This window comes from Oncorhynchus mykiss, chromosome 3 (genome assembly GCF_013265735.2).
Source record: "Oncorhynchus mykiss isolate Arlee chromosome 3, USDA_OmykA_1.1, whole genome shotgun sequence".
Taxonomy (NCBI): domain Eukaryota; kingdom Metazoa; phylum Chordata; class Actinopteri; order Salmoniformes; family Salmonidae; genus Oncorhynchus; species Oncorhynchus mykiss.
The window spans coordinates 20,563,005-20,585,642 of record NC_048567.1 but is presented as its reverse complement, the minus strand read 5'-3'; the positions used below and the strand labels follow the sequence as shown (position 1 = coordinate 20,585,642).

Below are 22,638 nucleotides of genomic sequence, written 5' to 3'. Positions count from 1 at the left end.
TCAAAAAAATAATTTACCTTTGAAGAACTTCAGATGTTTTCAATGAGGCGACTCTCAGATAGCAAATGTTCAGTTTTTCCTGAAAGATTATTTGTTTAGGACAAATCGCTCCGTTTTCTGCGTCACGTTTAGCTATGAAAAAACCCCTGTATCCAGGATTGTGTAAATCTATCAGCAAGCTCATTAGCATAACACAACGTTAACTATTCATGAAAATCGCAAATGAAATGAAATAAATATGCCATCTCTCAAGCTTAGCCTTTTGTAAACAACACTGTCATCTCAGATTTTCAAAATATGCTTCTCAACCATAGGAAAACAATAATTTGTGTAAAAGTAGCTAGCTAGCGTTAGCATTTAGCGTTAGCATTTAGCGTTAGCATTTAGCGTTAGCATTTAGCGTTAGCATTTAGCGTTAGCATCCAGCACGCAACATTTCAACAAAAACATAAAAGCCTTCAAATAAAATAATTTACCTTTGAAGAACTTCAGATGTTTTCAATGAGGAGACTCTCAGTTAGATAGCAGATGCTCAGTTTTTCCAAAAAGATTCTTTGTGTATTAGAAATAGCTCCGTTTTGTACATCACATTTGGCTACCAAAAAAAAACGAAAATTCAGTCCTCAAAACGCGAACTTTTTTCCAAATTAACTCCATAATATCGACTGAAAACATGGCAAACGTTGTTTAGAATCAATCCTCAAGGTGTTTTTCACATATCTCTTCGATGATATATCGTTCGTGGAAGTGTGCTTTCTCTCCTGAATCCCAGGAGAAAATGCCCGCACCTGAAGATTACGCACAAATTTAGACAAAGGACACCGGGCGGACCCCTGGAAAATGTAGTCTCTTATGGCCAATCTTCCAATGATATGCCTACAAATACGTCACAATGCTGCCGAAATCTTGGGGAAACGGCAGAAGGTCTAAGCTTATTCCTGTCGCATTCACAGCCATATAAGGAGACATTAGAAAACAGAGCTTCAGAAATTCTGCTCATTTCCTGTTTAACGTATCATCTTGGTTTCGCCTGTAGAATGAGTTCTGGGGCACTTACAGACAAAATCTTTGCAGATTCTGAAACTTCAGAGTGTTTTCTTTCCAAAAAGAATATGCATAGTCGAGCATCTTTTCGTGACAAAATATCGCGCTTAAAACGGGAACGTTTTTTATCCAAAAATGAAATAGCGCCCCTAGAGATGCAACTGGTTTTAAGGGGGCTGAATAATTTTGCATGCCCAATTTTTCAGTTTTTGATTTGTTAAAAAAGTTTGAAATATCCAATAAATGTAAATAAATGTTCCACTCATCCATTTTAGTTTTTGCAACAAAGTATTGATTTAGCCAGCCGACTGAAAAATATTTAGCATGTTGCTACTGTATGATATCCAGCTCAATTTGCTGTCTGTCTCGTTCGGACACATTCACTTTATATGGGACGGTGGAGACGGTGAGAACTTGTTCTCAACTAGCCTACCTGGTTAAATAAATAAAAAGATAAATTCAATATTGGAAAGGTCGGAGAGACAGACCGGTTTATACAAATCTCTGCTGTTGAGAACTAAATGCTAGTCTAAAAAAAAAATGGGAGATAATGTCTAGATGCTTTTTGTAGTGGAGATTAAGTTTATACATTGACGCTCCCCCTATGGACCCCCCCCCCCCCCCCCCCATCTCAATTTACATTTAACCTGCCCCCACCCAATGGACATTTATCATGTTACAGTTGTAAATATGTAATTATTAATTGTTGCTATTGTTTCATTCACTTCCCTTTGACTTGCACTGTAAGGACTTAAGATATTCACTGTACCCTGCATTTATATCTGCAACCCTGCTCATGTGACTAATAAACTCTCTGTGGCTCTGCTAGTACTCGCCACTAGAGTGCAGCAACAGACGATAGATAATATGCGGAGATGTTCTGTCAATGGCAATGTATTTTATGGTCTGTTGCTGCTCTCTAGTGGCAAGTCGTGGCAGTGCCACATGAGGTGAGTGCATTTTATTGCACAGGTCCAATTGGCATGTAAGAATGTGTATTATGTTTCTCTGGTCTAAATCTCATGTAGATCATGATGTAATGGAAAGATTGAAAACCAGCAGACACTCAAGCCTAGAGTAGTTGACTGCTTCAAATGCTAACAGCCTGTTTAGCTGGTTGGGCCAGACTGCACTAACAGCTGAGTGTGGTAGAGTGAGTGGCATGAGGTGTGGCCTTCTGTCTGTGAATTGGCAAGATCTGTTGTGATATGTAAATGACCTGTTGTCTCAAGGTGTGAGTAGGTAAGGCTCCATAGCTCAGTGGTTAGAGCACTGGTCTTGTAAACCAGGGGTCGTGAGTTCAATTCTCGCTGGGGCCTTGACTAAAGGGTCACATTTTTTAATCCAGGTCAGTACAATCCCGATTTGTGTTAAATTCTGCTCATGTATACATACCTTGTGAAGAATTATGTTGTTGTAGTAGTTTGTCTCATGTCAATAGAACAACCAGCACAGAAATTAAGTTTCTATCAGGTTAACATGTTACCATTTAACATTATCAATGCAAGCTCTCACAAACACCCAGAAAAACATTTAGACTTATTGTTAAATTTTTTATAGCGAGTTACTGAGTTTTATGGCTTCAGTCATGGCTCAATGGTTAGTGCACTGGTCTTGTAAACCAGGGGTTGTGAATTCAGATCATGCTGGTGTGGCCTTCCATGAAGGGTCATATGTTTCGGCCTGGCTGACGTGTGCTCTGGCAGCACTACATTGCCTAACATGCAGCCTTGTCTACACATTGCATTGGGGCAAAACAATGTGCGTATTAACCAAAAATAACATACAACTGTTATTTTGCTTCTCAATGATCATTCAATGCCACAAGATTTGATGGACAGACAGCACATCATTGAAATTCGCCAGAGTAGCCTACTGTTCCACCTGTGGGCAGATGACAAACAGATATTTTATTAATATCTTCAATGCCTGGATTGGGAGCTGGGGTGGGGCGTGTGTGGAGCTTTATCCCCAGGGGGAAGGGCCTCGCTTGAGAGACCAATGCAATCAATGTTGACATATGAGATGAATGTGTGAAATCTGTGGATGTCATTGTATTTGATCATGTCACCACTACAGATTTGTTTTGTTTCTGCATTTTATTTTCATTGATCTTTTTCTGGCAGAGATCAATGTATATGGCAGTAGGAAAGCAGTCCTACTTGAGCATTTGTTTCACTCCCCTTGTCAGTACGTCCAACCGACCTCACAACCGCAGACCACGTGTAACCACGCCAGGCATCTTCACCTGTGGGATCGTCTGAGACCAGCCACCCGGACAGCTGATGGAAATGTGGGTTTGCAGAACCAAAGAATTTCTACACAAACTGTCATCATCCTCACCAGGGTCTTAACCTGACTGCAGCTTGGCGTCGTAACTGACTTCAGTGGGCAAATGCTCACCTTTGATAGCCACTGGCACACTGGTATCTGTGACCAACAGATGCATATCTTTATTCCCAGTCATGTGAAATCCATAGATTAGGTCCAAATGAATTTATTTCAATTGATTTTATTCAATTGATTTCCTTATATGAACTGTAAAACTCAGTAACATTTTTGAAATTGTTGCATTTTATATTTTTTTGGTGTGGGTGTCAGTATAAACGCAGCCACTCTGTTTTATTTAGAGATTGAGCATGATTAATGCAAATGTAATGTCCCCTAACCCCCTGTCAGTAGGGTGCAAACTGTGATTAATGAAATGCCAAAGGAAATATGGAGCTGTGAGGAGAGCAGAGCAATGCAGTATGTTGAAATGTTTTCTAATATAAACATTCTCTATGCAATTTGTGATATGTGTATATAGCTTGTCCTGAAAAACAAAGTAGTTTGCACATGAGTGAATTGTAACTAGTGGTCTATGCAAGATAAACATAATACTAGAGAAAATTATAAATGTTCCATACTTTGGTCTCCATAAAATATACAATCAAATCGTTGTGCAAATTCCTGAACCTCGCATTATGTGGAATTATATATATATTTTAAACATTTTATGTCCTCTTACATTGTAATTATGGTCACATCAAAGAGTGTGGAGAAAGCGCCGATAACATCTCGCGAGTTTTGGATGTGGGATTTGACTTTGCAGTGGGTGGAGACAGGATAGCAAGTAGAATCGAAATCGCCTTTTTGACAGCTAACATAAAAAATACTGTTTAACTTAAACTTGATGAATGAATGCGTTGATATTTCGTACTGTTGCACCTACATCGAGGCATATCGTTAAGGAGGTTCGTTCTATCACGTCAATCCTCTGGAACGTTTCTGCGGAGAGTATGCTCTGGAGCTTGTAATGCTGCCTTAGCTGAAACGTTTCAGCTACAGTGAAGAAAATACCTTTTCAGTTTAATCGAAACTCCCCGGTAAGAATAAAAAAAACGTTTTATCGGTGCATGTCATGGTTTCAATGTGATGTTTGAAAACTTAGTTTCAAGACAAAGTTTCGAATTCAAAAGCAATGCGGTCATTGGCAAATTGTCTTGACGCCACTGTATCAATGTATTCTGCTCATGGCATAACACATTATTTTAACGCAAGAATGTAACGTTAGCGGTTTGCTTGGACAAATTATTATATGGCTTCAAATATGAACAGGACCTGTTTCTAAGCAGCCCATGGAGTCTTCATGAATATCAGTCAAGCTTAGTCCTACAAAGGCTATACGTGTTTAATCATAACTATTGTAATCTGAACCCTGACATTGTTATCAATCGCGATTCTTCATTAACACAGTTTTGTCTAGGCCTTAACAAGACTGAAGTAAACACGTTTGTCCTGTCATTATGAGGGTTCTGTGTGTTCAACTCAATTCTGGATGACATAAAAGGGTAACTGCTAACACAGTTTGGTCAGGTAGTATTTTCTGGTCTGGGATTGATTAATCCTGGAATAGATTTAGCTACACCAGGGTAATCACAAACCCAAGTAATTAATCCCTTACATTTTCAAGAATTTCCTAAATCGCATACAGACACATCCATGTTGACTGAGGATGACGTTTATGAAAATCCCACCAACTAAAGTTGAAAACCAGCATTCTTGAGGTTTTCATATTTCGTTTTTGAATCGACCTTTTTTTAATACATTTTTTACAAGATTTTATTTGATGTCTTATAAACAATACAGCACATACAAACGACTACATCCTACAAACATCACTCCTGTCCAGACCTACTTGAATCCCGTGTTTGATTACACATTAAATTAATAGTTTCACAAATAGGCCTAGCCAACACTATTTTTATTTTATTTATTTATTTCACCTTTATTTAACCAGGTAGGCAAGTTGAGAACAAGTTCTCATTTACAACTGCGACCTGGCCAAGATAAAGCAAAGCAAAGCACTTCGACACATACAACAACACAGAGTTACACATGGAGTAAAACAAACATAGTCAATAATACAGTATAAACAAGTCTATATACGATGTGAGCAAATGAGGTGAGAAGGGAGGTAAAGGCAAAAAAGGCCATGGTGGCAAAGTAAATACAATATAGCAAGTAAAACACTGGAATGGTAGTTTTGCAATGGAAGCATGTGCAAAGTAGAAAATGAATGAACTATGAATGATTAATTTTTTTAAGTAGGCTATCATGACTTCTGCAATATGGACCTCTCTCACCTGTTGCTCTTGATCTCAGGTGAGTGGGTGCTGCTATAGCCTACATATCATGAAAACAGCCAACCTGTCCTAAATATGAATGCCTAATTTTCATGGCCTCGGTACTTCTGTTAGGAAGGTCATCTATAGTGAATGGGAGCTCAGCTGGCAGCCTGTAGTTGAGGTAGATGAAGTGGAAGTCTGGGGGAGTTGATGAGAGAAGTGTGTATCTGAATATTAGGAAAGTAGCCTAATTCGTTGGTGTATTATTGACAATACACAGTTTCTGCTTTTTAGGATATCTGTGTAATGCACACTTCCTTTTAGGCCTATATATGAGATACCTATTCTATTTTTCTATGTCATAGTATTGCATTTCATTTTCTGGCCTTTTAGGAGTCTGTCATGTTGCTGAATTATAATGTGCTATGCTGCAATGTTTCCAGAGGATGTTCTGTCCTCGCTTCTGTCTGACATTTCTCCTGAACCTGCAGAATGGATGCATCAGCCAGCATTTCTCATGGGCCCCCCTGGGGCAACAATGACTGGAAACAAACCAAGTACTGTCAACTTTAAGGAAAATAATCTAGGCTATTAAGGGGTTTATAAGTGATTTTCTTTTAGAATTCAAGGGGTGCATTTTAAATGATTGGAAACCTTACAGGCTACGGTGGCTTTAACTGCATCTTGGTTTTTGTGACAGTGGCAGGCTGACAGTGTGTCCCCAGCAGAGCGAAAGCGAGGGAGAGTATGGTACAGCTGCTAATGTTGTGCGTTGGTCTGTAGCTCTAGCTAACATGAGCGCTAGGAGGCTTGATCCAACCTGACATGCCACAATTGGGCCAGGAATAAAATGACAAACGGGGACGCCTCAAATGAGCCTGGAGGACGCAGGCAATAAACTAGCTGAGAAGAGCGGTCTATTAAGTGGTTCTTTGTGAGAACGGAGAGGTGAGCAAGTTGTCCTTCAAAAGGATGAGGATGCAGAGCAGGGAGGGAATCTCCAAGGTGATCCTGAAGGGACAAGCCAGCGACAGACAGTGGGTAGAAATGCCAGAGTAAGATACTAACAGCGCTGTTTACCTATCGTGGAGCGGGAGCCTTATTAAAATGCATTAGAATCTCCAGGCTGCTGCTTCTCCCATCCCCATCATCAGGGTGCTTATCATCTCCAAGGCAAACGGCAATACAAAACACTAGGGAGCTGTGCAAGGCCTGTCAGCCAAGTCCTGATAGAGAGACCTGGCACGCTCAGCCTCAGCTCAGTCGCTACTGCTGTGATGTCATCAGAGAGAGGCTTAACAACATTCTCCTTGGTTACTGCTGCTACTGCTCACCCTTTTGTAACCAAACCCATATAGGAGCAGTTTGGAAACACTACTGTCTCCTGCTCCCATCACTACAAATGTCAGAGGTTTGATCATGTATAGATGAGAGATTAGTGACTATGTAAAAAAAAAAAGGATATGGTCATTTCCATCTAAAAGAACCCATGTGAAGTTCAAAGGAGTATGGCAAATCTTTTATTATTAATTAAGGGATATACTTTTTTTTTTTTTAATTTTTTTTTTAACAATTTTCCATCTTAAAATGTAGGAGTAAGCAAAGATGGAAAAGGGGTATTTTTTTGGAAAACCTCTACCAGAAATAGTCTAAAGGTATTAGATATACAGTGCCTTGCGAAAGTATTCAGCCCCCTTGAACTTTGCGACCTTTTGCCACATTTCAGGCTTCAAACATAAAGATATAAAACTGTATTTTTTTGTGAAGAATCAACAACAAGTGGGACACAATCATGAAGTGGAACGACATTTATTGGATATTTCAAACTTTTTTTACAAATCAAAAACTGAAAAATTGGGCGTGCAAAATTATTCAGCCCCTTTACTTTCAGTGCAGCAAACTCTCTCCAGAAGTTCAGTGAGGATCTCTGAATGATCCAATGTTGACCTAAATGACTAATGATGATAAATACAATCCACCTGTGTGTAATCAAGTCTCCGTATAAATGCACCTGCACTGTGATAGTCTCAGAGGTTCGCTAAAAGCGCAGAGAGCATCATGAAGAACAAGGAACACATCAGGCAGGTCCGAGATACTGTTGTGAAGAAGTTTAAAGCCGGATTTGGATACAAAAAGATTTCCCAAGCTTTAAACATCCCAAGGAGCACTGTGCAAGCGATAATATTGAAATGGAAGGAGTATCAGACCACTGCAAATCTACCAAGTCCTGGCCGTCCCTCTAAACATTCAGCTCATACAAGGAGAAGACTGATCAGAGATGCAGCCAAGAGGCCCATGATCACTCTGGATGAACTGCAGAGATCTAAAAGCAACACAGCTCATCACCCTGAACACACCATCCCCACTGTCAAACATGGTGGTGGCAGCATCATGGTTTGGGCCTGCTTTTCTTCAGCAGGGACAGGGAAGATGGTTAAAATTGATGGGAAGATGGATGGAGCCAAATACAGGACCATTCTGGAAGAACCTGATGGAGTCTGCAAAAGACCTGAGACTGGGACGGAGATGTGTCTTCCAACAAGACAATGATCCAAAACATAAAGCAAAATCTACAATGGAATGGTTCAAAAATAAACATATCCAGGTGTTAGAATGGCCAAGTCAAAGTCCAGACCTGAATCCAATCGAGAATCTGTGGAAAGAACTGAGAACTGCTGTTCACAAATGCTCTCCATCCAACCTCACTGAGCTCGAGCTGTTTTGCAAGGAGGAAGGGGAAAAAATTTCAGTCTCTCGATGTGCAAAACTGATAGAGACATACCCCAAGCGTCTTACAGATGTAATCGCAGCAAAAGTTGGCAAAGTATTAACTTAACCTTTCTGATCTCCCCATCCCGGATCCGGGATCGTGAATACAGACTCAAGCTCATTACCATAACGCAACGTTAACTATTCATGAAAATCGCAAATGAAATGAAATAAATATGCTAGCTCTCAAGCTTAGCCTTTTGTTAACAACACTGTCATCTCAGATTTTCAAAATATGCTTCTCAACCATTGCAAAACAAGCATTTGTGTAACAGTATTGATGACTAACGTAGCATTTAGCGTAGCATTTAGCATTCAGCTGGCAACATTTACACAAAAAAACAGAAAAGCATTCAAAAAAATAATTTACCTTTGAAGAACTTCAGATGTTTTCAATGAGGCGACTCTCAGATAGCAAATGTTCAGTTTTTCCTGAAAGATTATTTGTTTAGGACAAATCGCTCCGTTTTCTGCGTCACGTTTAGCTATGAAAAAACCCCTGTATCCAGGATTGTGTAAATCTATCAGCAAGCTCATTAGCATAACACAACGTTAACTATTCATGAAAATCGCAAATGAAATGAAATAAATATGCCATCTCTCAAGCTTAGCCTTTTGTAAACAACACTGTCATCTCAGATTTTCAAAATATGCTTCTCAACCATAGGAAAACAATAATTTGTGTAAAAGTAGCTAGCTAGCGTTAGCATTTAGCGTTAGCATTTAGCGTTAGCATTTAGCGTTAGCATTTAGCGTTAGCATTTAGCGTTAGCATCCAGCACGCAACATTTCAACAAAAACATAAAAGCCTTCAAATAAAATAATTTACCTTTGAAGAACTTCAGATGTTTTCAATGAGGAGACTCTCAGTTAGATAGCAGATGCTCAGTTTTTCCAAAAAGATTCTTTGTGTATTAGAAATAGCTCCGTTTTGTACATCACATTTGGCTACCAAAAAAAAACGAAAATTCAGTCCTCAAAACGCGAACTTTTTTCCAAATTAACTCCATAATATCGACTGAAAACATGGCAAACGTTGTTTAGAATCAATCCTCAAGGTGTTTTTCACATATCTCTTCGATGATATATCGTTCGTGGAAGTGTGCTTTCTCTCCTGAATCCCAGGAGAAAATGCCCGCACCTGAAGATTACGCACAAATTTAGACAAAGGACACCGGGCGGACCCCTGGAAAATGTAGTCTCTTATGGCCAATCTTCCAATGATATGCCTACAAATACGTCACAATGCTGCCGAAATCTTGGGGAAACGGCAGAAGGTCTAAGCTTATTCCTGTCGCATTCACAGCCATATAAGGAGACATTAGAAAACAGAGCTTCAGAAATTCTGCTCATTTCCTGTTTAACGTATCATCTTGGTTTCGCCTGTAGAATGAGTTCTGGGGCACTTACAGACAAAATCTTTGCAGATTCTGAAACTTCAGAGTGTTTTCTTTCCAAAAAGAATATGCATAGTCGAGCATCTTTTCGTGACAAAATATCGCGCTTAAAACGGGAACGTTTTTTATCCAAAAATGAAATAGCGCCCCTAGAGATGCAACTGGTTTTAAGGGGGCTGAATAATTTTGCATGCCCAATTTTTCAGTTTTTGATTTGTTAAAAAAGTTTGAAATATCCAATAAATGTCGTTCCACTTCACGATTGTGTCCCACTTGTTGTTGATTCTTCACAAAAAAATACAGTTTTATATCTTTATGTTTGAAGCCTGAAATGTGTCAAAAGGTCGCAAAGTTCAAGGGGGCCGAATACTTTCGCAAGGCACTGTATATAACACTCACATTGAAGGAAACACCCCTTACCAACAAATATCAACACTTTATATTTAGTTTTGGATACATTTTTCTGCCTTTAAGTTTCAGAAAAATTGCCTTGTTTCTTGAAATTCTGTTATCAAAAACCCACATGTTTAAGATATTTTCTAATTTCTCTCCCTCATTAGGAGGGGAGGATAATGGAAGTTCACAAGTAACAAATAAAGGTAGATCTATTAAGTAGTCAGTGTTTTTTTTTACTGATTATCAATTTGGTTTATGAATTATTGTGATTATAACTTGATTGGTAACGGAATAAATAAAGAAACCGCTAACGGAATTTCTGCAGTTGAATTGGCAGTTGAATTGGCTACAACAAAGTAAAGAATACTGAACTATACTCTAGTGGGCACACTAGAGTTAGGTACACTATAGTACTGTACTTTACGGTACTCTACTTGACTACTGTACTTTGCTGTACTCGAATGCTCTCTGCTGTGCTGTACTCTACTCTACTGAGCTCTACTGTGGAATTGCCCAGATGCTGAATTGTCTTTACTATTTCAAAGACCTTTTCAGCTTCCCTGAAACAAGGGCTATTTTTTTCAATTGTCTTTCCTTGATTCCTCACGTCCTCTCTCTTTGCCTCCCCGACATGCATTGGAGAAGAAGATTAGACAAAGGAACCTCGGATCTTCTGTACATTTTGAGGAGGCAAAGAGAGAGGATCTGAGGAATCAGGACAATTAAGAAAGAGCCTTGGGATTACTAGGTCACCCAGGGACATCTATAAAGACAGAACTACTCCAGGCTTTGTGCTCTTTGTCTTCTCAGAGAGACAAAAGTAGAAAGCCATTTGTATTGTAAAAGCATAGAGAGAAGTCAGGTGAAACCTCAGGCTAGAAATGTGTTGTCCAGTCTGGCTGGTTTAACAGTTTTTCTACGCACAGCATATTTACTTACTGTATCGCCTGCCTGCTGCCTTCTAAGGGAATATTTACTTTTCTTAATGCCTGTTTCATTATTTATAAGCAGCATTCAGTATAACAAAGATTTTGGGACTATTAGGGGAAAGCAGATGTGGGTGAGTTGGTTGACTGAGAAGCGTGGTGGGTGGGTGGGAGCTCTAGGGAGACTGAATACTGATGAAGTGGAGCTGGAGCGGTAACATTAAGCCAGACAGAAATATCATTTAAATGTGAAGCATTCCCAGTTGTAGCCCGAGTTCATGCATGCATATGATTATGATTGGAACTATGCTGACCTTTCTGCAATTGGATAATTTTACTCTTAATGTAACATTTACTTCCTCACACAGAAAATGTCAAGCAAAAAGCGCTCTGTTTACTCTTCATTCAGAGTGTGTTATTCCCCGCAGCAACAGAAGTTAAGCTATGTAAGGACATCAGTTTTCCAACAACCCAGGCTGTCAATGTCTATTTAGGCCTAATAATTAGTTCAGTAGACATGTAGTTCTATAGTATACATATTATAAAAATGTTTTTAAATGATTTAGTCCAGGGGTTTTCAAACTTTTCTTGCCCAGAGACCCCCAGCCAGGCAAACCAGGGACCTTCATCATATGTTAGCAGAAAAAAATGTAACCATGTCTTATCAGGTGAATGACAATGGCAAGTAGAAGTAATCAACATTTTAAAGTGAAGAGATTTTTGTAGACAGTTATTGTTTTGACATCCACAAAGTTCATTGGGAGAGGAAATATAAACTAACAGTCTATTGGCGGCATAGATGTTTGCTGTTATAAAGCACATTTTCTGCAAATCTACACATTTTTCCATTGAGCTCAGAACATTGAGGTTTTGAAGCTAATTTCCAGAAATTCTACACAGTTTTGCATGGAGCTGAGACAATTTTGCAGTTTTAAAGCTAATTTCCTGCATTTCTATGCATTTTGCAATGGCTAATGCTGTGTTCCTCTGCAAAAAATCAATGGGCATGTGCCCAGAATGCCCAGTTTCTCTTCTCCTTGACTGTATAGCTTTTTTTTTGTTAGTTCTCAAAGATGGTATTATAAAAAACAAAGTATGTGTGTGTGTGTGTATGTATGTATGTATATATATATATATGTGTGTGTATATATATATATATATATATATATATATACACACACACACACTTTATTTTTATATATACACACGCACACATTTTGAAGTCGGAGGTTTACATACACTTAGGTTGGAGTCATTAAAACTAGTTTTTCAACCACGCCACAAATTTCTTGTTATCAAACTATAGTTTTGGCAGGACGGTCAGAAATGTACATACACTAAGTTGACTGTGCCTTTAAACAGCTTGAAAAATTCCAGAAAATTATGTCATGGCTTTAGAAGCTTCTGATAGGCTAATTTACATAATTTGAGTCAATTGGAGGTGTATTTCAAGGCCTACCTTCAAACTCAGTGCCTCTTTGCTTGACATCATGGGAAAATCAAAAGAAGTCAGCCAAGACCTCAGATTTTTTTTTTTGTAGACCTCCACAAGTCTGGTTCATCCTTGGGAGCAATTTCCAAATGCCTGAAGGTACCACATTTATCTGTACAAACAATAGTACACAAGTATAAACACCATGGGACCACGCAGCCGTCATACTGCTCAGGAAGGAGACGCGTTCTGTCTCCTAGAGATGAACGTACTTTGGTATGCTCAAAGTGCAAATCCCAGAACAACAGCAAAGGAACTTGTGGAGATGCTGGAGGAAACAGGCTCCATCAGCGTATCACCCACCACGACTGCATTTTGAAAACCTATATACTGTTGAAGTCGGAAGTTTACATAGACTTAGGTTAGAGTCATTCTGTACGCTTTCTTGAATTTGGTCTGGATTTTGGGACTGTGAAAAGACCCCTGGTGGCATGGCTGGTGGGATAAGTGTGTGTGTCAGAGCGTTGTGTAAGTTGACTATGCAAACATTTTGGGATTTTCAACACAATGTTTCTTATAAAAATAAGTGATGCAGTCAATCTCTCTTTGCCAAGAGAAACTGGCATGCATCGTATTTATATAAGCCCTGAACAGTTATTCTAACATCTTCAAAGTGCGCAACAGAATTAGGTAAGAAGGACTGCACATCGCTGCTTCCTCGACTTGCATGTTCTGTTAATATGAATTACCATAATCTAAATGTGATCTGTCATTCTCAGCATTATGGGTGGACGCCCTGATTTTAAATGCAGCCGGTCAAAATGTCAGGTGCCATATTCTCCTAACGGAAACCCTGCCATGGAGGTATTCTGTTGCAGCTAGTGATATTAATAAAATAATTTTTCACATAAACTCACCCAACCTGTATAAAAGACACCTGTCCACAGAAGCAATCGATCAATCAGATTCCAAACTCTCCACCATGGCCAAGACCAAAGAGCTCTCCAAGGATGTCAGGGACAAGATTGTAGACCTACACAAGGCTGGAATGGGCTATAAGACCATTGCAAAGCAGCTTGGTGAGAAGGTGACAACAGTTGGTGCGATTATTCGCAAATGGAAGAAACACAAAAGAACGATCAATCTCCCTCTGCCTGGGGCTCCATGCAAGATCTCAACTCCGTGGAGTTGCAATGATCATGAGAACGGTGAGGAATCAGCCCAGAACTACACGGGAGGATCTTGTCAATGATCTCAAGGCAGCTGGAACCATAGTCACCAAGAAAACAATTAGTAACACACTACGCCGTGAAGGACTGAAATCCTGCAGTGCCCGCGATGTCCCCCTGCTCAAGAAAGCACATATACATGTCCATCTGAAGTTTGCCAATGAACATCTGAATGATTCAGAGGACAACTGGGTGAAAGTGTATTGGTCTGATGAGACCAAAATGGAGCTCTTTGGCATCAACTCAACTCGCCGTGTTTGGAGGAGGAGGAATGCTGCCTATGACCCCAAGAACACCATCCCCATCGTCAAACATGGAGGTGGAAACATTATGCTTTGGGGGTGTTTTTCTGCTAAGGGGACAGGACAACTTCACCGCATCAAATGGATGATGGATGGGGCCATGTACCGTCAAATCTTGGGTGAGAACCTCCTTCCCTCAGCCAGGGCATTGAAAATGGGTCGTGGATGGGTATTCCAGCATGACAATGACCCAAAACACACGGCCAAGGCAATAAAGGAGTGGCTCAAGAAGAAGCACATTAAGGTCCTGGAGTGGCCTAACCAGTCTCCAGACCTTAATCCCATAGAAAATCTGTGGAGGGAGCTGAATGTTCAAGTTGCCTAACATCAGCCTCGAAACCTTAAATGACTTGGAGAAGATCTGCAAAGAGGAGTGGGACATAATCCATCCTGAGATGTGTGCAAACCTGGTGGCCAACTACAAGAAACGTCTGACCTCTGATTGCCAACAAGGGTTTTGCCACCAAGTACTAAATCATGTTTTGCAGAGGGGTCAAATACTTATTTCCCTCATTAAAATGCAAATCAAACATTTTTGACATGCGTCTTTCTGGATTTTTTTGTTGTTATTCTGTCTCTCACTGTTCAAATAAACCTACCATTTAAAATTATAGACTGATCATTTTGTCAGTGGGCAAATGTACAAAATCAGCACGGGGTCAAATACTTTTTTCCCTCATTGTAGCCTACTTTGTCTGATTTTCACAAAAAACACTAGATAGAAAATGTATTTCACTACATATAATGGACTTCAAGGCCGTCTCTTAGTAGTGTGTGTACCGCAATATTATCTGGAGCACCAAAATGTAGGCTAATTGAAGTCATTGTGCCTGAATGGTGTGCAACAAATGACAACAGTGAACGGTTGTGCAACAAATCTTATCTACAATATCTTTCTAGTTCTGTGTTCCTAGTAACAGGATGGCTAAGCATTTTTTTTTTTTACTTGTCCTGTCATTTCTGCGTGCTGGTTACGGTGCCAGAGTCTTTTTTTTAGAAAGTCCAGATTTATTGTCAAACTGTGCGAGACTTTCCATTACGCTATGTAATCATTAATAATCCACTTCTTAAATTGAGTGGTCTGTTTTTCCTGAGTGCTAGCATGTCCCAATAGATCCTACCATCCTTTTCTATACATCTGTATAATTCAGAATTGGAATAAAATATTACACAACAGGATATTTAATATGGAAAGCATCATGGGGTGCCTCTTTAGGGAGAACACTGGGGAGTGGAGCGGTGGAGTTTGGATCCACATTTTCGCTCACAAAAACTTTTGATCTCCAGCCGAAACCTCAGTGGGTCAGTGCAGTCTTAGCTGAAGATGATGCCATGGAATTGCCTGCTAATTTATCACAGAGGCAGGCTGACGTTTGGAAAAACCTTCAGTACTTGGCACAGTGGAATTGCAGTGGGCCCTGCACGCATCCCTGTGGGCCGCCTGTGTGCATTGAGGAGGATTAACGCTCACCACTGGCACCATTGCCCTTGTCCTCATGGATTGGAGGGCAATGCTGCTTTAGGTCTTCATGCTGTGACATTTAAGCAGCAAAAAAATGCATTGAGCACTATTAGCCCATTTCTCATCCTTCGTGAATGAGTAAAATGAAGTGGTATTGTCTGAATATCATACCAACTTAAACGCATGTAGGAATTGGTTAAATGGGTAGGCTAAAAGGGAAAGCCGAGGGGTTTGGGAAAGCCGAGGGGTTTGTGCTATCTGCCTATACAGGTACATTTGAAATCTTAGAAGTAATTTCTGGACCTAAATCCCATGTAGGGGGCTTGGTCAAAGAGGAACCCTGTAGGTAATTTATTTTTCAAATGGCACCCTATTCCCTTTGTAGTGCACTTCTTCTGATCAGGTCACATCAAAAGTAGTGCACTGTAAAGGGGATATGGTGCCATTTGGGACAGCCATGTACTCCTGATGACATCCAGGTCATGAAGCCTATAGGCCCAGCTGTCAAGGTCACGAGCAGTGTCTAACTATGGGCTTTAGCCCCCTGTCAGTACAATATGGGTCAGTGGGCAGAGGTGAGTTAACCAAACCTGTCTCCTCTGCCAGTTCCCTTGGCAAATGGCGATCCAAGTCAAATATTTGGGGGAGAGAAGAAAAAAGGAGGCCCCAAAAGAACGATGGGTGTCACTCAGTTGATCTTCAAATGTAGTGCAGTTCACATATGAGTATTCTGTGTACCAGTACATCTGCATTGCTATCATATTGTATCTATAGATGGAAGCCCTTATCTCCATCTATAGATACAATAAGACTTTTCCCACCTGAATTAGTATCATGCTCTTTTGCTTAACTACATCTCAAATCATAATGAAAAAAAGTAAAAAAGCTCTTGGGTGACTGATCTTTTTCCTATAACTTAGCTACAACTGCAGGGTATTACCACAAATACTGAGCCTACTACTACCACTGACATATTGTAGCCTATGTATTTGGATGTCAAAATAGCCTTAGGACTTTGCCTGCCTCTATTGCAGCATATGAGAGCAGATATGGAAAGAGAATGAGAGCAGCAAGAGAGAGTGAAAGAGAGTGCAGGGAGGGAGAGATGGAGCCATCATGTCTTTGTTCAGTCTGGCTTCTTCCTCCAGGGCCCTTGGGTTGGCTGGCTGCTAGAGGAGAGAGAGTCCGGGGCTTAGGAGAGTGTAAGGCTGGCTGTGTCCAATGGGCCCTGGTCAAAAGTATTGCACTAAATAGGAAATAGGGTGCCATTTGGGACTGAGACCGAGTCAGGCCAGAGATACTGGAGTTCTTTATGAGCTCAGTCTGGAGAGAAGAGAGAGAGAGACAGGAAGACCATGGGGGGATGGCTGCTCTCTGGGGATGCTAGTGGCGAAGGAGGATTCTCCAGGAGTTTTTAGGATAGAGTGATTTTACAGAGGAAAATTTTAAGAAATCAGAGGTGCATGTGTGTCTGTCCAAATGTGTGTTAGAAGTGGCAATGCCCGTTCATTATGTTTCCATGATATCTGCTCTATGAATCTTGTGCTCCATGTCTGCTGCTCAAAGCATTAGAGACATTGAGGTAGGGTTAACCTGGAATTATTTTACTCAACATGGGATTGAAGGATAGATGGGCTTGGCTGCAAAATAGACTTGGGTGGTATCCAGATTGTCCTACCTTCAAACCGACCTTGTGCCATCCTGGGATATTCGGTAATACCGGCGCCGCACACAAGGGGCACTATTTTCAAACCCCACTGAGCCTCTGTAATACCAAGGTTAGCAATGCTAACAAGTACATGGAAAATACCATAGTGATTGCTAGTTAAATGAAAACGAGCGCATGCAAACATTTTTACAGTCTCTGATAAACTGTTTGCAGGACAGATATCACAGCTCTTAAATGTTATAAAAGTAACAAATTCTGCTCACAGTTTGCTGCACACACAAAACTAATATTAGACAGCAAGGTAGGCCTAAAAACCATATGTAGATTGTTTTCAAGTTTATGGGTGATTTATCTTGATTTTTGAAACTTTTTCTCTGAATAAGCTTTGTTGCACAAATAAGGTCAATTCACTGGATTTGAAACAGGAATAATCTAATGAATTCAGGGATTATAAATATAAGCCTTTGACCCACTAATGATTTAATTATTTTATCAAAATAGTTTAACCTGCTTTTTTTGCAATAATCACTGATCTGGCTTTCAAAGCTTCATATGAAAATCAATTTTTGTTATAAATTTAACCAGAATCATGTTTTATACTCATTGTACATTTATAAAACATAGACTAGATGGCTAGCACTTAAGTCTGTGTCTAAAATCCTACTAGCGGTACGTGGTACTCCAGCGCCAGACAAACTGAGCATTCATTAATTTCCCACAATCATGTTCATTGATACTTCCATTTTCATAGATAACTAGGTACTAAATCAGCAAACCAAATTCACATCTTCAGAGCATTTAGCTCTGCAAAACGCAGCATCACATGATGCAAAATTCATCATACGGGCCAGATCTCTGTATTTTGAAAGTTACATCTTGAAAACTTGGGACTATGTCAACAATGGACTAATGAAACAAATACCAAAATATAGTTTTTGGGTGGGGGTTTTCCTTTAATAGTTATAAGATATTTAGCTGGCAAACATTTAGTTGTGAATTCCATACTTTAACTAGATCACCTGGCGCATGCTGCACAACAATGTGACTCACAAAGCTCCGATGTCTTGTTGTTGTGTGCTTGTAAACAAGCGTGACTGGGGACTACCGGTAGGCCTACACTTCATAATGAATAATAATGTGAGAGGTGAAATGAAGAACGTGATCTGCTTTATTTCCTAACCTACTGCACAAGTTGACTGCAGGTATTTACTTAAAAAATATTTGGTATTGAAAAACCATCCCGTGGCTATTACCAAATACTCTGGAATACAGCATATACAGTATACCGAAAAAGCCTACTGCAGACCGTCTGGCTCCAGAGAGAGGAAGGGAGTGTATTTAGTGTCTACAGCCCAAAGTTGAAGGTTAGGGAGATAGTCCGTAGATTCTGATGAATATTATAGATGCCAATGACTACGCTAACTCTCTTGACTCTTCTTTTTGAGTATTGCTAAATTATCATGGTGATATAAAGCATATTTTAAATTAATTGTTTAAGTCTCAAACCTGTATGTTATTTACTCAACTTTTTTATACTGGAATAATTATATTATTTTAATCTCAGCCGCTATTATGGAAAGTGATATTTATAGTATTCCAGGCAGAGGCTAGCCTATTGAAACATTTGTTCTTGTAGCAGTCAACCTTTTAGATGACTACTTTCCCACATAGTCTGGAAGCAGCTGCTTGGGATCTGAATTAGTGTCTGCATCCCAAATGGCACTGTATTCCCAAGATAGGGCTGCAGTGAAAAGTAGTGCACTATGGGTCCTGGAGTGATCAAAAGCAGTGCACTATATAGGGAATAGCATTTGGGACGCAGATAGCCAGTCTCACCACATGACTCACTTGTTCTCTCAATATGCAGGTTAGTGTAGTTTTAAGAGGAACTTTTCTTTTCCCCTTTCTCACAATGTCATTCATCAAGACATAACCAGGAGGGAAATGTGATTTGAGGCTCTAGGAATGCCTGTGCTTATCCACCAAGGTAAACAAAGGATACGTCCCAAATGGCACCCTTTTCCCTAGCCAATACAGTGCACTACTTTTGATCAGAGCCATATGGGTCCTGGCCAAAAGTAGTGAATTTAAAAGGAATACTTTGAGATTTTGGCAATGAGGCCCTTTATCTACTTCCTCAGAGTCCGACGACCTTGTGGATACCATTTGTATGTCTCTGCGTCCAGTATGAAGGAAGTTAGAGGTATTGCGAGCCAATGTTAACTAGCGTTGTTAGCTATTCCCATAGACTTCTAGTCATTGCTTTAACTGTAGTTAGCAATTGAGCTAAAGCTAGTGAGAAACTACCTTCCAACTGCATGCAGAGACATGAAAATGGTATCCACGAGTTCATTTGACTCTAGGGAAGTAGATAAAGGGCTTCATTGCCAAAATCCCGGAGTATCCCTTTATTTGGGACGCAGACAAAGACTTTTTCAAGGGAAGGGACTTTGATCCCTAAAATTTTAATTGTTCTACCGGTATGTAGACCTTCATCAAGCACTGAAAATAATAGGCTTACACTTTGTTTGATATTATTTCTATGTTTACTAAGTCTGAAATATAGTATGTTCAGTTGGAAACATGATATCAGTAATATGCAAAAAATTCTCTCTCTCCCCCCCACCCCCTCTCTCACTCTCGCTCTCTCTCTCTCTCCCTCTCCAGGTGTATCGGCGCCTGGCTAGCGGGAGGCGGAGCATGCATGTGAGATCAGAGATCAGATTGGACGTGGAGCTGTGATGCGTGCGGCGAGCTGCAGGATGAACGTGGCGGCCATTCTGAATGGCCTGCTGGTGTCGGTGGTGGCAGCACTGCTCTGGAAGTACGTCAGGCTAAGCGAGCACGCTGCAGTACTGGAGGAGGAGCTGCAGCTGACCCGCCAGTCCCAGGAGCTGTCCCAGGCCCGGATAGACTACCACGCCGCTCTGCTCGCCCTCCAGGAGCATGGCACCCGCATGGTCTGCACCGGCAAGATGCACACTGACCGCATCTGCCGCTTCGACTACCTGTGCTACTGCACCGAGGCCGAAGAGTTTGTCTTCTTCCACAGCAACTCCTCCTTCATGCTGCCCAACCTGGGGCCCCGGCGCTTCCAGCCGGCCCTGCTGGACCTGTCCTCTGTAGAGGATCACAACACCCAGTACTTCAACTTCCTGGAGCTGCCCGCAGCTGCCCTCAAGTTCATGCCCAAGCCTGTGTTTGTCCCTGACGTCACCCTCATCCTCAACCGGTTCAATCCGGATAACCTGATGCACGTGTTCCACGATGACCTGCTGCCCATCTTCTACACCATGCGGCAGTACTCTGACCTGGATGATGAGGCCCGCCTGGTCTTCATGGAGGGCTGGGGTGAGGGTGCACACTTTGACCTCTACCGCCTGCTGAGCAACAAGCAGCCACTTCTCAAAGAGCAGCTGAGGAACTTTGGAAAACTTATGTGCTTCACAAAGTCCTACGTGGGCTTGTCCAAGATGACCACATGGTACCAGTACGGCTTTGTCCAGCCACAGGGCCCCAAAGCCAACATCCTGGTCTCTGGGAACGAGATCCGCCAGTTTGCCTCATCGCTGATGGAGAAGCTCAATATCACCACGAGAGGAGGAGAGGAGAGTGCAGCGGAGGAAAAGGATGAGTACTTCGTAGTGTTCAGTCGCTCCATCAACAGACTCATCCTGAACGAAGCGGAGCTGATCCTGGCGTTAGTGCAGGAGTTCCAGATGAGAGCGGTGACGGTGTCTCTGGAGGAGCAGAACTTCCCCAGAATCGTCAAGGTCATCAGCGGGGCCTCCATATTGGTCAGCATGCACGGGGCCCAGCTGGTCTCCTCTCTCTTCCTCCCCCGGGGGGCCGTCGTTGTGGAGCTCTTCCCCTATGCGGTCAACCCAGAGCAGTACACCCCTTACAAAACCCTGGCCTCTCTACCAGGCATGGATCTGCAGTATGTGGCCTGGAGGAACATGGTGGAGGAGAACTCTGTGGCCTACCCAGAGAGGCCCTGGGAGCAGGGAGGTATAGCCCACCTGGATAAGGAAGAGCAGGATCACATCCTGACCAGTAAGGAAGTACCCAGACACCTGTGCTGCCGCAACCCTGAGTGGCTCTATCGTATTTACCAGGACACCATAGTGGACATCCCTTCTTTACTAGAGGCTCTCAGAGCGATCGTGAAAACCAGGCCCAACCTGAAGAAGGCCAAGCCTGCCAGCACGGTCCACCCGGGCCGGGTCAGAGAGCCCCAGTGCCAGACATCGGTCCAGGCCACCAACGAGGCCAAGCTGACTGTGTCCTGGCAAATCCCCTGGAACCTGAAGTACCTGAAGGTCAGGGAAGTGAAGTACGAAGTGTGGATCCAAGAGCAAGGAGAGAACACGTACATGCCTTATATTCTCCCCCACCAGAACTATACCTTCTCTGAAAACATCAAACCCTTTACGACGTACCTGGTGTGGGTGCGCTGCATCTTTAACAAAAACCTCCTGGGGCCTTTTGCCGATGTACTCATGTGCAGGACATAATTTGTGTTGATCTATACAGTTACAAGATTGTGACTGCTTGTTCCAGATGATCAGATATTGGGGTTTTGGATTACTGAAGGTGATACTAGAAAGGTTCTGTATAAGTTCAGCCAGTAGTTTTGAAAGTAGCGCTCACGAGCCAAAAATGGGTCCCAGAAAATTGTGCACAATTGTATACGATGTCATTCATTTTGTATGATATGTTACGTCCTGCACAATAAATGTATATTTCCTACAATTCGTATGATATGTTACGAATTTGTAAGTGCTTAAGATCCCGTTCAATCTCATTAATATGAAAATCTGTGATTGAGGATAGTCTCCAATTTGAGGATAGTTGATATGTGATCTGTATCTAGGATGAGAGACAACCATGTCCTCACACAGAGAGTGAAATGCAATGGAAGTTCAATGGCATTTAGCATGGGACGCAGGAACACGAGTCACGATTTAAGGATCGTCTGTAACAATAGCAGAAAGTGCTATACAACTTATCTTTTTGAGATATAGGAATTTCTTTAATATACTTATTTATGAGCAAAAATATTTTTTATTAGTCTTAAAACACTGAACCTATCTATATCTGTACTTATTTGAGTATGTAATGTAGGTTTTCAGCAAAGCTCAGATTTGATTGGTTTGTGATTTGTTATCTGAGAAATCACAACTTTGTGGCTTAGCCTACCCTCCTGCACAAAGTTGTAGCTTTGTCATGTTGCCTTTCTAATTGTCAATTTACATAATTGTTTGAAGAATGTTGCCAAAACCTTAAAGGGATACTGTAAGATTCTGGCAATTTTCTACTTACCCAGAGTCCGATGAACTTGTGGACACCCTATTTATGCCTCTGCGTGCAGTATGAAGGAAGTTAGAAGTAGTTTCGTG

The 22,638-nt window shown here is 41.2% G+C and overlaps 1 protein-coding gene and 1 non-coding gene across 2 annotated transcripts; both read left to right on the top strand.

The window, feature by feature from the left end:
- The first annotated feature begins 2,290 nt into the window (after positions 1-2,290).
- trnat-ugu lies at positions 2,291-2,363 on the top strand. Its single transcript has one exon. It is a non-coding gene; the product is annotated as a tRNA-Thr (tRNA).
- A 1,747-nt stretch (positions 2,364-4,110) lies between these two features.
- Positions 4,111-21,995, top strand: LOC110512912 (protein O-linked-mannose beta-1,4-N-acetylglucosaminyltransferase 2). Its single transcript, XM_021593013.2, has 2 exons — positions 4,111-4,412; positions 19,904-21,995. Exon 2 carries the CDS (start codon positions 19,978-19,980, stop codon positions 21,751-21,753), a length of 1,776 nt encoding a protein of 591 aa, XP_021448688.1. The 5' UTR covers positions 4,111-4,412; positions 19,904-19,977; the 3' UTR covers positions 21,754-21,995.
- Positions 21,996-22,638: the final 643 nt, after the last annotated feature.